The 14,870-nt window shown below is 45.7% G+C and overlaps 1 protein-coding gene across 6 annotated transcripts in view; it reads left to right on the forward strand.

The window, feature by feature from the left end:
- The window catches only part of AHCYL2 (adenosylhomocysteinase like 2), a 93,558-nt gene that overhangs the window by 44,548 nt on the left and 34,140 nt on the right, over positions 1-14,870 (forward strand). For 2 of the 6 annotated variants that reach the window (XM_044279974.1, XM_044279975.1), the window contains exon 1: positions 9,032-9,208. The exons of the other annotated variants lie outside the window; for them this stretch is intronic. In XM_044279974.1, the coding sequence (XP_044135909.1) occupies positions 9,152-9,208 (57 nt within the window). In that variant the 5' untranslated portion in view covers positions 9,032-9,151. Of the gene's footprint in view, positions 1-9,031; positions 9,209-14,870 lie in introns of those variants that run through there. 6 annotated transcript variants of the gene reach the window in all.

Raw genomic sequence — 14,870 nt, forward strand, 5'->3', positions numbered from 1 at the left:
AGTATAAGGGACAGGGCAGAACACAGGAGAGGTGAGAAGATCCCTAGTATAAGGGACAGGGCAGAACACAGGAGAGGTGAGAAGATCCCTAGTATAAGGGACAGGGCAGAACACAGGAGAGGTGAGAAGATACCTAGTATAAGGGACAGGGCAGAACACAGAAGAGGTGAGAAGATACCTAGTATAAGGGACAGGGCAGAACACAGAAGAGGTGAGAAGATACCTAGTATAAGGGACAGGGCAGAACACAGGAGAGGTGAGAAGATCCCTAGTATAAGGGACAGGGCAGAACACAGGAGAGGTGGGAAGATACCTAGTATAAGGGACAGGGCAGAACACAGGAGAGGTGGGAAGATACCTAGTATAAGGGACAGGGCAGAACACAGGAGAAGTGGGAAGATACCTAGTATATGGGACAGGAGACACGAGAAGATATCTCGTATAAGGGACAGGAGAGGTGAGAAGATACCTAGTATGGGGGACAGGGGAGAACTGATTATCTATCACCACTAGAACACCCTGCTTATCAGTTATTTTAGAGTAAATCATTTTTATTGGCATTTTAGTAAAGCATAGATATCAAGCCGTATATCCAGAAATTCCTGATCAAAATAGCATGTGTAAACGCTTATACAATAGGCTTGTTACTAAAGCATAATACGTAGGTGGTTTGCAAAGTGAGAACAAAGTACAGTAAGGTCTGCAACAAAAGGACCATAACAATCAAGGGGAATGAGGGGAAGGGAAAAAAGGGGGGAAGGGAAGGAAGGGCCTTCAGGTAATGTGTGGTATTGTCCAACAGCAGTGAATAGTACATATTTATCCAAAATTTAGGGTGAGTAATTAGGATTTTGGAGCCAAGGACCCCAGGTAAGTTGCTTGGATTTAGAAGAGATAGTCGTGCAAGGTATGGAATGTTCATACCTACAAGACGTGTTAATCTCTTGTATGACCTCAGCTAAGGTCGGCGAGGTTGGTTGCTTCCAGTGACGTGTGATAATTAGCTTAGCACTAAGCAAAACATGTCCTGTGATATTCCTATGTACTGGAGGGATAGCGTGTATACCCAGAAACAAAAGAGCCAGCTCCGGGATAGGATCAATATTCTGGGCTGCCAACCCTGATATCAAGTCAAAAACACTGTGCCAATAAGGGGTAAGTATTGGGCAGTCCCATAGAATGTGAAGTAGAGAGCCTTTAGCGCCACAACCTCGCCAACAATGTGGAGAGGATGAGGGGTAGATTATGTTTAGCCTCTGTGGAGTAAGGTACCAATGTAATAGGGTCTTAAGCCCTGCCTCGTAGTGTGTGACACATTTAAAATTAGAAGTCAAAAACCTAATAGCCAAAATCCAATCTTCATCTAGGAAAGTCTTCCCCAACTCTCGTTCCCATTTTTTTATGGGTAAGGTCTTGGTGAATGTGGCTTTGTCTCCTAATACGTCATATACGTATCGTGTGGTATGTTTTCTGAAGAGGGACGGGAATTGAAACAGTCTTAGTATGCAAGAGTTTATTGAGGGTGGAGATTGTTTAATATTTGCGATAAAATGTCGTATTCGCAAATAATTATAGAATTCTGTATGCGGCAATGCGAATAAGCTGTGAAGTGAATCAAAGGGGAGGAGGTGGCCATCCGGCATTATTTGGGATATGGAAACAATCCCCTTTCCCCGCCAGTTTGTCAGGTTAATGTCAGTAATGTTGAGTTCCAGTGCGCTTATGTCAGCTTGAGGTAGCAGGGTGGATTTGGAGTCCGCCTGCGCTCTGTGAACTGTGGACCACAGGTTGCCGATATGCCGTACTGTCAGCAATTCATTGTGCGATTGGGAGGGGTTCCATAACGAATGGATCAGGTAGTCTTTCAAACTAGCATTTTTGATTGTGTGGGACTCAATCTGAATCCAGGCTTTTGTATTGTCAGGGATCCACCATTCCCGAGCAAATGAGAGTGATACGGCTCGGAAGTAGTCTTTAATGTCAGGGAGGCCTAACCCTCCAGCGTGTTTTTTCTTAGTCAATAATGCTCGAGCTACTCTGGGCTTGGTCGGACCCCAGACATACTTGCCCAAAATCGACTGTGCCTTTTTGAAGAATGTTGCAGGGACCGGGATTGGTAGGGCACGGAATATATATGAGCTTGGGGAGGGTCATCATCTGGAAAGAAGCTACTCTACCCACCCAGGACAATGCCTTCATGGCGAAGCTAGTCAAGTCACGCGATAGAGTGGCTAGAAGGGGGAGATAGTTCCTATCATAAAGAAGGGAGCAAGGTGAAGTAATCTTCACTCCTAGATAGGGGATTTCTGACGTTTGCCAGTCTAGTTCATGAAAAGATTGTAGGGTGGCCTTCTCCTTCGTGGGTATGTTAATGGGTAATGCTTGAGATTTAGTGTTGTTAATCTTATAGTAGGAGAGGGATCCATAGTGTGAGATCAATTCAAGGGCAGTTCCTAACGAGTTGATGGGGTCGGTTAGAGTGAGAATGATGTCGTCCGCATAAAGTGTAATTTTATGGGATCTTCCCCCTATCTCCATCCCCGCTACTGAAGGCGAGTTTCTTATAGTCTGTGCTAGGGGCTCTAATGCTAAGATAAATAATAGGGGTGATAGAGGGCACCCCTGTCTAGATCCGTTGGTGATTCCAAACGAATCCGATAGTACTCCATTGACCCATACTTTCGCGGAGGGAGAGGAATATAGGCATTGGATGGCCTGTAGTATCTGTCCTGAGAAGCCCATGTGGCGGAGTGTCGAAAATGCGTAGTCCCAGTGCAGGCGATCAAACGCCTTTTCCGCATCTAATGTGACCGCAAGCATTGGGAGACCACGCACCTCAGCATAATTGAATAAGTCCACGATTCGCCTGGTATTGTCAGAAGCTTGTCGGCCTGGCACAAACCCGGTTTGATCCGGGTGGATCAGTGATGGGAGGAGTGGAGCTAATCTGTTAGCAATGACTTTGGCAAAAATTTTAACGTCAGAGTTAAGCAGTGAGATAGGTCGGAAATTCTGGGGTACATCAGGTGTTTTGCCGGGTTTTGGGATGGTGACAATTAGTGCCTCTAGCATTTCTGGGGGGAAAGAGTGTCCCTCCTGTATGGCATTAAACATTTCCAACATGTAAGGAGTCAAGATATGCTGAAAGTGGCGAAAGTACTCATTAGATAGTCCGTCAGGGCCAGGGGATTTGCCCAATGGGAGTGACGTGATCACTTTCTTGATTTCTGTGGTTGAAAATGGAGCATTTAGTGACTGTAGTTGTGACTGGGAAAGAGTAGGGAGGGACGCTTGCAGGAGGAACTCCTCTACTAAGGCCGAGTAGTTTTCAGGTAGTGGAGTATCATCTCTTAGATTGTATAGTGCTTGATAGTATGCTTTGAATTGGTTGGCAATGTCTCTGGGATGAATTAATTTCATCTTAGTGGTGGGATGTACCAGATGGGAGATTTTCGACTTCGACTGTTGGGCCTTCAACTGTTGGGCCAAAAGTCTGCCCGCTTTGTTTCCTTGGGAGTAAAATTTGGATTGGAGCCTCAAAAGGGATTTGTGGTAGTTTTGGAGTAGTAGGCCGCTAAGTTTATTCCGTGCAAGTCTAAGTTCATTAGAGGTCTGTGAGGTGGGGGAGGGTTTATTTATGGCTTCCAGGTCAGCAATGTGTTCTAAGGTTTGTGTAATATCTCGCTCTCTGAGTTTCTTTACTGTGGAGTTTAGCTTAATCATAGATCCCCGTATAAACGCTTTGTGGGCTTGCCACAAGATAAACTGGTTTGAAACTGATCCGCTGTTAAAATGAAAGTATTCATTCAGGTGTGTGGAAAGTTCCAAAACATGCTTCGGGTTATTATAGAGAAATGCATTATTCCTCCAAATAGGGGCTCTTGAGGATTGAAACCGTTCCTCAAGGGTGATAGCGATCGGGGCATGGTCCGACCATTTGATAAGGCCGATCTCAGTAGATAGTGTGTGGAGTAGGGAAGGATGATCCACCATAAACATATCTATCCTTGAGTATGTCATATGTACCGGGGAGAAGAAGGTATAGTCCCTCTCCAGGCTATGTTGGGCTCTCCATATGTCCGTTAGGCCTTCAGAACACAGGAAGGAAGCGACCCCTCTATCAAGTCTCCTTGCAGGAGATGTGGAGTCAATGTCAGGCTGTAAAGCGGTATTAAAATCTCCACAGAGGATTACTTTCCCCTGTTTGAGCTTATTCACATTGCGCATCAGTTTGTGTAGGAAGGCCAGTTGTCGGGAGTTGGGGGCATATAAGTTAACCAGTGTATATGTAATGTTATTGATGGAGCAAACTAGAATAATATAGCGACCGTTCGGGTCAAGTCTGGATTTGATGGGGGTATAGGCAACAGTGTTTTTGACAGCGATCAGGGTACCTCTTTTCTTCCGGTCACAGTGGGAGTGCAGAATATTAGGAAACAGGCGGTGGCGTACTCTATCGGCGTCTGCTGGCAGTAGGTGAGTCTCCTGGATACATAAAACATCAACATTAGCTGACAAAGCTTCTTTCCACATGTAAGATCTTTTCTGAGGACAATTAAGGCCTTTAACATTAAGGGACATAATCTTGAGACCCATGATGTTAAAAGAGTATAGTTATCCTAGCTCCTGCTAAGAAGAAGAAGACACAGTAAAAGTATGCAATATCAATACGTTAGAGTACGATTACTAAGGCACTATTGAGGGTAAGAGAGGGAGGAAAGAGGGAGGGTGGGAGAGACAACAAACAAAACAGATAAGACGGAGGTCGCCGTCCAAATCTCAGTAGGCAATAAACGAGACGGTGGTAACCGTCTAAGTATAGGTAAGGCGAGAGTTCGGTGCTAGAATCAAAATGAACTAAGCAAAAAGAAAAACGAGGTATCCGAGGGCCTGCACCATAACAACTGGATGCTATAAAAATGCCCAAATAGGATGTCACAGAGAAGCCAAGGGGGAAGAGTAAACAAAGCTTCGCCCCCGTGGCAGTCCTGATATAGGAGATGTCATCTGATATGAGGGTGTCTAGGGCATCAGCCCTCCGCTGCAAGGGTGGCACTGGAGGTCATGGAGGTAGGGTCAGTATCCGCCTTGCTGGAAGGCAGCGGGATTTGCCACAGCTGAAGCAGATGTTTCCCTTCTTCCAGGGTCTTGATGGCATGGGTCTGTCCATTTTTCCGGACAAGAATCTTCAGGGGGTAACCCCATTTGTAGGGGAAATCATTGTCCCGGAGGGCCGTCGTAATAGGCAGTAGCGTTCTGCGCCGACGAAGGGTGACCATAGAGAGGTCCGTGAAAAGTTTGATTTTCTGATACGGAGCAGGTAGTGGGTTCTTGTTTCGCGCTGCAGCCATAAGTGCCTCCTTAGTGTGAAAGAAATGAATTCGCGCCAAAGTGTCACGCGGGACATTCGGACCCAAGTGTGGGGGTTTAGGAAGCCTGTGGGCTCTGTCAATAATCATGTCTGGTGTTGGAATCTGCGGTAGAAGCGCTTTTATTAATCCCTTTAAATAGGTTTGCAGCTCTTGAGGGGCAACTTCTTCAGGAATACCCCTGAACTTTACATTGTTGCGTCTTGAGCGGTCTTCTAAGTCTGCCATTTTAAATTTGATAGCTTCTAGCTCATCAGCTAAGGTGTTGTGGGCATCGATAACAGTATTCTGGGACAAGGCAAAATCGCCCATCTTTGTTTCCACATGATGGATTTTCTCCTCTGCAGTCTGCAATCTAGCAGAGAGAGGGTTAATCAGCCCTGCAATGTCCGTCTGCAAAGAGGACTTCAAAGCTAGCAGCATATTCTTCAGGGAATCCTCGGTGACAGGCTTGTCAGAGGTGGGGAGCAGTTGGAAGGGATCTGGGGTGGCACTAGCATATGAGGTGTACTCACTCAGCTGGGTTCCGCTCCCAGTGTGTCCCGCAATCAATTGGGGGTGAGGAAATCCAGGCAGCTGGTCCCGTCGGGCAGGAGGACGGGCGCCATCTTGGAATCTATGGTGAGTTTGTCCTGCGGCCCTGGCCTCCTCTGGTGTCGGTGGAAGAGACGGAGGTGAAGTATGCACAAGGACTTGGCTGTCGGAGATGTCCGGTGGGGAGGGCGATCGAACAGCAGGTGCTGGAGACATTGCACTCACAGGCGATCTTAGTGCTCCTCTGTCTGTATCGTCGGCGCCATCTTTAAACTTTCCCCAGTCAAAGTAGCTCTCCAGGTTACCGTCCTGTAGCCTCTGCAGATGCTTTTTTGTTTTCCCCATAATGTCACCGGGGGTATTGTTCATCTGTGGGAGCAGTTAGGTAGCTCTGTAGCGTGATCAAAGACAGGCATGCAGGATTATAGTCGCTGAGGTGCAGGAGCTCTGTACTCAGGCAGCCATCCCGTTCAGCAGCCTAGCCACGCCCCTTATCAGTTATTTTAATCAAATATATTTTATGTTCTATAAATCTAAGGGCCTTAGATTTATAGAACATAAAATATATTTGATTACCATTTGTAAGCTATTCTAAATTTTATATGAAAGTTAATACATTTTACCATAAAAATTTTTATGGTAAAGCTGAATTTGGTACTTTTCTACCGATTTTAGACTCCTGCCCAGACACCCAAAACCAGCTTCGATTTTAGAGCCCCATGAAATGGTGTGTAGAACTTTAGCTTGTTCTTGAAGCTCTTTGATCACCCCTTTCTTTGTGATTTATGGACAGGTTACCAGGCAGTGTTGGTAAACTGCAGCTGGACTAGTCTACAAATCTTAATACTGTTTAGGCCCCCCTTTTACTACCAGAACAGCCCCTGCCCCTTCGATGTATGGAGTCCAAGATCTCTAAAGGGGTTTGTGGTTTTTGGCACCAAGATGTTGGCACGCCCAGCGCTTTGCACGGCACTTAAGTACAGATACCTTTTGTGGTAATTCAAAGCATTCCTGAGAATTTGGTCTTTAAAGCAGATGTTTTACCACAAATGTTATCTGCCAGTTAAAACCAGATTGGGACACATCTCCTTTTTTTTCTAATCTGCTATTTTCTAATTGTAGATTTTTTAATTCTATTTCCTGAACTTTATTATGGGGGCGGCCGACTTGACTAAACTGTTCTTAACAGCATTTACACAGCATTAAAAAGATTGCTTTACAGTAACCCCATTGTCCATAGACACAATGGTCTGGAGGGGACCTTATTGACTTCTATGGGTGAGTTTTGCCAGGTCATTGTACAAGGGAAGAATAGATGAGCTTTAACAATCACTTATTGTGAATGGTGGATCCTGTCTTATGTATACAGAGGTGATATAATTACAGCAGCCACCTTTTCCGACCTCACACCTCTGCTTGATTCCTTGCACCAGTTGTGTTTGGGAGACTTCAGAGGAGAGCTGTGACGCTGGAAACATGGGGTAGGGCCCCACAGATACCTAATCTCATGCATGCATCAGATTAAGTATGGTGTTCATCTCAAACATTACGTTTTTCAATGTACGTATGATATAAAGGATAGGTCATCAATATAAAAAAAGACGGACAACCCCTTTTAACTTCAGTGATTTGTGATTCCATAGCTCTTCTGTGGGATCGGATCAGGTAAACTACCCTTGACTCCTTGTGTGCATGATTATACCGTAGGGTCCCATAACCCTGACGCCATTTCACCAGTTGTCCTGTCTTGGACCACTTTTGGTAAGTACTAACTGCAGCATTTTAACGGCGTCTAAGCAGCTGTTAAAAACGGTCCGTAGAATGCTGCGGTTTTCTCTTTTGCCTGATCAGTCAAAACGACTGAACTGAAGACATCCTGATGCATCCTGAACGGACTTCTCTCCATTCAGAATGCATTAGGATGAAACTGATCAGTTCTTTTCCGTTATAGAGCCCCTAGGACGGTACTCAATGCCGGAAAAGAAAAACGCAAGTGTGAAAGTACCCTTAGGCCTCTTTCACACTTACGTTGTCTGGATCCGGCGTGTACTCCACTTGCCGGAATTACACGCCGGATCCGGAAAAACGCAAGTGTACTGAAAGCATTTGAAGACGGATCCGTCTTCAAAATGCTTTCAGTGTTACTATGGCACCCAGGACGCTATTAATGTCCTGGTTGCCATAGTAGTAGTGGGGAGCGGGGGAGCAGCATACTTATCATCCGTGCGGCTCCCGGGGCGCTCCAGAATGACGTCAGAGCGCCCCATGCGCATGGATGACGTGTCCATGCGATCACGTGATCCATGCGCTTGGGGCGCCCTGACGTCACTCTGGAGCGCCCCGGGAGCCGCACGGATGGTAAGTATGCTGCTCCCCGCTCCCCGCTACACTTTACCATGGCTGCCAGGACTTTAGCGTCCCGGCAGCCATGGTAACCATTGAGAAAAAGCTAAACGTCGCATCCGGCAATGCGCCGAAACGACGTTTAGCTTAAGGCCGGATCCGGATCAATGCCTTTCAATGGGCATTCATTCCGGATCCGGCCTTGCGGCAAGTGTTCCGGATTTTTGGCCGGAGCAAAAAGCGCAGCATGCTGCGCTATTTGCTGCGGCCAAAAAACGTTCCGTTCCGGAACGGAAGACATCCTGATGCATCCTGAAGGACGGATTTCACTCCATTCAGAATGCATTAGGATAAAACTGATCAGGATTCTTCCGGCATAGAGCCCCGACGACGGAACTCTATAACGCAGGTGTGAAAGAGCCCTTACTCTCCATTCAGAATGCATGGGGATATGCCTGATCAGTTCCCTGTGACGGAGCTCTATGCCGGAAAAGAATAACGCTAATGTGCAAGTAGCCTTAAACGGATCTCACAAGCAGACCCAGAAACGCCAGTGTGAAAGTACCTTACCTGAGACTAGGAGGGGCAGGAGTGGAAATTCCCTCCAGGTTCCTTCTTGACCTTGATAGAATTTGCTGACCTTTGTGGCCAGGGATTTCAGTGAGTCATTGTTTTAGAGTATTGACTTTTCAAAGTGCACGTGCTACCAATAGTGTAAGGGGAATGTGAGATAGTGCTGGGTGTGAGGAGGGGCCTGAGCCGGGATCTCGGAGTATAGTGGAGTTTTTGTGCTCGGAGGCAGGCTGGATCCCACTAAGCTCCTGGAGTAGCTGCCACCGACTCGGAGCTTTTCTCATCTACTCTTCACATTGTTTTGGGTAAGGGCAGAGATTTCAGGTGAAGTCATGGAGAGGACAGAGAGCACACAAGACACCACGGCCTTTAATATGCCCGACTGGATGGTAAGCATAGAATTGATGTTCGACTAATCAAGCTGCATGCAAAGAGCTTGTATTCCTTGACATCGTATTTTGGGGTCATTTTTCAAATGCCAAACTTTAGACTCTGCTGTTCCCTTGCATGTAGTGTGCAGCGCTCGTCTTGTATAGGTTCCTATAGGTGTGTGGAGGTGTCAGTGAATGCCTTGTACCACAGAACCACTTTATCTTCATTTTGATAATGTTATCACAGTGTACTTTGAAAAGAAAAGGAGTAGCGTGTACTTAACCTTGTGTTAGAAGCTTCATAGGTGACCGCAGCGATGTGCGGTCTGCAAAATGCGGAATGCACGTTGCTTGTGTCTGTGTTTTTCGGATCCGCAAAACGCATACGGACGTGTGAATGGATTATTTTACATGAACTTCTACACCCCCCCCAGAAAAGTTACCTTCTGAATGACTGTAGAAGGCATAATTTTTGGATTTTACTAACATCACGTAAAATAATAAAAATAAAAAAAGGCTACATTCACATCTGCATTCATTGACTCTGGTAGTCTGTTTTGGTAGTTTGTTATGGTATCCGGCATAATGGGGAACTGCCAGATCCCCATTCACTATAATGGAATCGGACAGATTTTTTTGTTATGCAGGTTTTGTGTGTGTGTTTTTGTGTCGTCCTCGTCCCCCCAATCAGAAAGCTGGCAATTATGTTGGAAACCCGTCTGATTCCATTATAGTGAATGGGGATCCTTGTGGTGTCCAGCTGTGCCGGGTACTCCAAATCCGGCAGTCTGCTCTTCTGTCGGAACAGAACACCGCCAGATCTGAATACGCCAAAAGGCTGGTATGGCACATGCAGTTTTTGATTCCTAGAGTAGAGTCAACAAACTTTAACAAAGATAAAAAGGTGAATATAAAATCACTGATCATTCGCCCTCCGTTCTCCACTGAAATCCACCCTGAGTGACAAGACTATGGAGTAGATTGATCACTGGTGGGGGATGCACCTGATTTATGATGAGGAGCAGGCCTAGTGATAAAACTTGGCACATCCTCTGCCAGCCCGTGCACCAGAGGGAAATCTGCCGCAGCGTACTCTGTGTGAGCGACTCTTATGCAGGAAAACTGGTGCAGTGAGCTAAATCTCCCCATTTGAGCTCAGTAAGGATCCAGTTAGTCTACCTATAAAACTATTTGGGGGGGGGGGGGGCACACTTTGTTCCTGTTCTTTCTGTATAGATGGGGCATGTGCTTTTTGACAGCTAAAAGAAATGTGAGTTAATAGAGACATCTCATTACAGTTACCAGAGACCAGTGAGTAATGGTGGCCGCTGCATCCAGGAGAAACTTGGCCAACATATGATGTATTCTCTTCAAAATCACTTGGCCTTTGGCTGCAGCAGGTAGTTATGGCCACATGTAGCCTCTGCAGCGTCTAAACCTAGCCTAGCAGGGGAGAGGCATAATGTAGAGCAGGGATCAGCAACCTTCGGCACTCCAGCTGCTGTGAAACTACTACTCCCATCCTTGATATAGAGCCTTTGAGTGTATATAAATAGAAAAAGGATTGCGCTGCAGGAGAAAAATCTTCTGTGTGTTATAGTTCTCTCTGTATAATCATCAGCTTAATGGGACCACAAGCACACCTCACATCCCATCAATGGTATGGAAACCTGTAGTGTGATGAGAGAGCGCACTATGGTGTAGTAAGCCCCAAACACCTATCGCACCATGTGGATGAGCTGTACTCACAAAGGTCTGCTAGTGAGAGCGTGTATAAAATCTTGATAGTGTCTCCCTTCGGAACTCTGTTGCAAAGAAGAACACTATAGTGTAGTATGTTCCAATACACCTTGCGAACAAATTGTACTCACAAAACTTCACTGGTGTGGTGCGTGGATAGGGATCTCATTGAAGTCTTCTAAAAGGAGCTTAGTGGATGAAGCGGGCGTATGTCAGAAAAACCATCAGTGTCTCATGCACACGACAGTATTTTTTCACGGTCCGCAAAATGGGGTTCCATCGTTCCGTGTCTGTTTTTTCTTCCATGTCTTCCGTGATTTTTGGAGGCTCGCCAGACATGAAGGAAAGTTGTCCGCCTGGTCGTGCGGAGCCAGTAGCGTCCTGGTTGCCATGGTTACCGATCGGAGCCCCCTGTAAGGGTATCACAGCCCCCTGTAAGATATCGGGTGCTGCCAGGCAGCAGGGGGCAGTCATGTACACAGTTCTTAGTATATTCTAACTTGAAGCATCCCCCATCACTATGGGAACGCCTCTGTGTTAGAATATACTGTCGGATCTGAGTTTTCACGAAGTGAAAACTCAGCTCTGAAAAAGCTGTATGCAGACGGATCAGCGGATCAGTCTGTGCTAAAGTAGCCTACGGATCACGGATGGCAATCTTGTGTGCCTCCGTGTTTTTTCACGAACCCATTGACTTGAATGGGTCCGTGAACCGTTGTCAGTCAAAAAAATAGGACATGTCATATTTTTTTGTCGGAAAGGAAACACGGACGCGGATGACAAACGGTGCATTGTCCGAGTTTTCAACGGACCCATTGAAAGTCAATGGGTCCGCAGAAAATCACGGAAAACGGAACAACGGTCACGGATGCACACGGTCGTGTGCATGAGGCCTAAGTTGTAGTTCAGCGTTCTCATAATTGGGATGCTTGATATCAATTTGAGAAATGATGCTGTACACACCTCATAATCTGTGGACTTTTCCTGTGCATCCCCCATGCTCTGGAACTTGCTACTTCAGCACATTTTGGCTCTTCCCCAACATCAAGACTTCTCTATTCAGGAAATACAACCTACAGTAATCCTGCGGCCACTACAGCCATCTGAGCAGCTCCTACCCTCACCTACTGTCTCCTTCCCTTGTAGATTGAAAGTGCTCTCACAACGCCTTGGGATTAATAAATAAAAAGCCATTACTAAATTAGGTTACAGGCTGAGATGATCTTTCGCTGCTGAATATTTATTAAAACTGGCTCCAATTGGAGAAAAATAATATGGGATACTTGCCTTATCGCTTCCCCGCTGCTCCCATTGCAATGTTTACTGGTGAACCACCTCAACCAATGATTGGCATTCCCATGGGACCAGGAAGTGGGGACTGGTGGCAACCTGGGTTGGGCTACTTTCACACACGTTTTGTGCAAATCAGTCATGGACCTCATTGAAAGTCAATGGAGGACAGATCCATTTTCTATTGTCAGATTGTGTCAGTGAAAATGGATCCGTCCCCATTGACTTACATTGTGTGTCAGAACTGATCCGTTTGGCTCAGTTTCATCAGACGGACACCAAAACACTGCAAGGAGGGTTCTGGTGTCCATCTCCCAAGCGGAATGGAGACTGAACTGATGCATTGTGAGCGGATACTTTTCCATTCAGAATGCATTAGAACAAAACTGATCTGTTTTGGACCGCTTGTGAGAGCCCTAGACGGATCTCGCAAACGGAAAGCCAAAACGCGAGTGTGAAAGTAGACTAAGTGCTGGAACGGGAGCAGGGGGGAATAGTAAGTGAGCTTGCCTTATTTTAATGTTAACACTAAAAATGAAAAAATAAATATCTCCTTTAACCTTCCCTGAGCATGTGTTACAATGGTTGAGCAGATTTTGGTGGAATGTCTCATCAAATGGCTTTGGCTAGTAGAAGATTTTTTTTTTATTTTTTTTGGGGGGGGGGGCTGGTAGTCTTGGCTTTCCTGCAAAGAAGGTTTATGCTCTGGGGGGGTCAGATTAGAGGTATGGCGCTGAATGACATTGTATTTACCATAAAGTATGTGGGAATGCAGAGAAGGAATGATTTAGTTTGGCTTTTCGTATGGATTAGTCTCCTGGTAACCTGTTTTATTGATCCTCTACGCCTAAGTTCTCAGCGGTTTAGAAGATCATTATGTGAAACCATGTATGTCCTGCAAGTGAGAGGAATGACCTACTTCCATAGAGGTAATCTGAGATTCAGGATCAGGACATATAAAGGGTTGTGACATAACAGGTAACGCTGGTGTGTTGGCCCTCCCTTGCCACTCGTATATGCTTTGTTACTGGTCTACCCTAGGACACATTTCTATGGCTTCATTGTCTTGTTGAAAGCCAAGCTGGAGGATCAGGAGCACACAGACCATGACTAGAGGATACGAAGACTCGTCCCATATCGCTGCTAGTTCTTGTTCTTGCGTGGTATATCTTTTGTCTGGCCCGGCTGTATGTGTGGATAGAAGATCTATGCTCTTATACAGAGGGACTGTCCATGTGTGAGGAAATGTGCTTAACAGTCCTGTCCTGAAAGTATCAGACATTCTTACTAAGATCACAAATAGGAAATGGATTTGGGCTGAATTGCTTTTATAGATGAAATGTTTTCTGAATGCCTGCACTTTCCCATTAACTGTCGTGTGCCTGGAGGTAGGACGTTCAGTCTACTAGAGACTAATATTTCTATGCTTGGAATGAAGAGCTTAGTGCGGATATTTCAGTGTGGTCGTGTAGTCTTTCTTCTATGTGAAAATCAGAATATGAGCAAGACTGTGAATAAGCTTGTTTAAGTGGGTTCTCCTAGTGAGGAGCTGTAAGGAGAAGATGGGGATGTGACCCACTGGGACAGGGCTCCGGAGTGTGGGCTTTAGGGCAGAAACATGGGAAATAGGTTAAAGGGGGCTAGAGAAACAGCATAGCACAGCCCACTTGGTTGTTTCTCTGCTACCAACCACTTTTGGCCATCGCATCTAGACAGCATGGGTTAGGTGCTCACTTCTGGAGACGGGTGTGGGTCCCAGAGGTGGGACCTGCATGTATCAGACATTTATGGCACATCGCACCCTAGCTTGGCAGTGAGGTGCAGTGGTCAGTTGGGCTCGTTATATTGAACTGTATGTGTTTGTGTTTACACTACTGTGGTCTCATTGTACATTAAAGGGTGTTTTTCTGTGGCCACATTACATATGCCACTTATTCTCTTAAAGGGAACCTGTCACATTGAACATGATGTCTGAGCTGAAGACCACATGTAATGGATCAGCAGAAGCTGAGCAGATTAATCTATAGTTTGTGGAAAAAGGTTCAGTAAAACTTGTGTTTAATACATTTATATTCCTGCTCATTCTGGGCTTTGAAGACAAGGAGGCGGTCCTATCAGTGACTGACATCCTCCCCTCTATGACTGTGTATACAGAGATAGATGTCAGTCACTGATAGGACAGTCTTCTAGACTTCAAAGTCCAGAATGAGCAGAGATATATAAATGTATAAAATACAAGTTTTATTGAGTCTTTTCCCATAAAGCTATATATGATCACCGCCTCCTGCTCTACCACATGCCTGCAGATTACTTAGCATTTTCCTGGGGACAGGTTCCCTATAAAGTACACAGTAGATTTGTTTGCAGCCATGTCATAGATCCTGTTATTGTTACTGCTTGGTTCGCTTTGTCAGAGACAACATCTTAAGCTGGCCATACCATCCGATAGCTTCTCTTCCAATTCTACATATTGGCGTGGTTGAGGGCAAAAATCTGATGTCAGAAGCCAAACATCCTGCAAGATCGTCATATAAAGGATTGTTACCTAGTTGTGATGATATAGGTAGCATTGGCTGTATGCCCAGCTTTAGACTGGTATTCTCGCATTCTTTGATGCCTGGATTTTAAGTGAAAAGGATTTTAAACCTTA

The sequence above is a fragment of the Bufo gargarizans genome, chromosome 2 (genome assembly GCF_014858855.1).
Source record: "Bufo gargarizans isolate SCDJY-AF-19 chromosome 2, ASM1485885v1, whole genome shotgun sequence".
Lineage (NCBI taxonomy): Eukaryota > Metazoa > Chordata > Amphibia > Anura > Bufonidae > Bufo > Bufo gargarizans.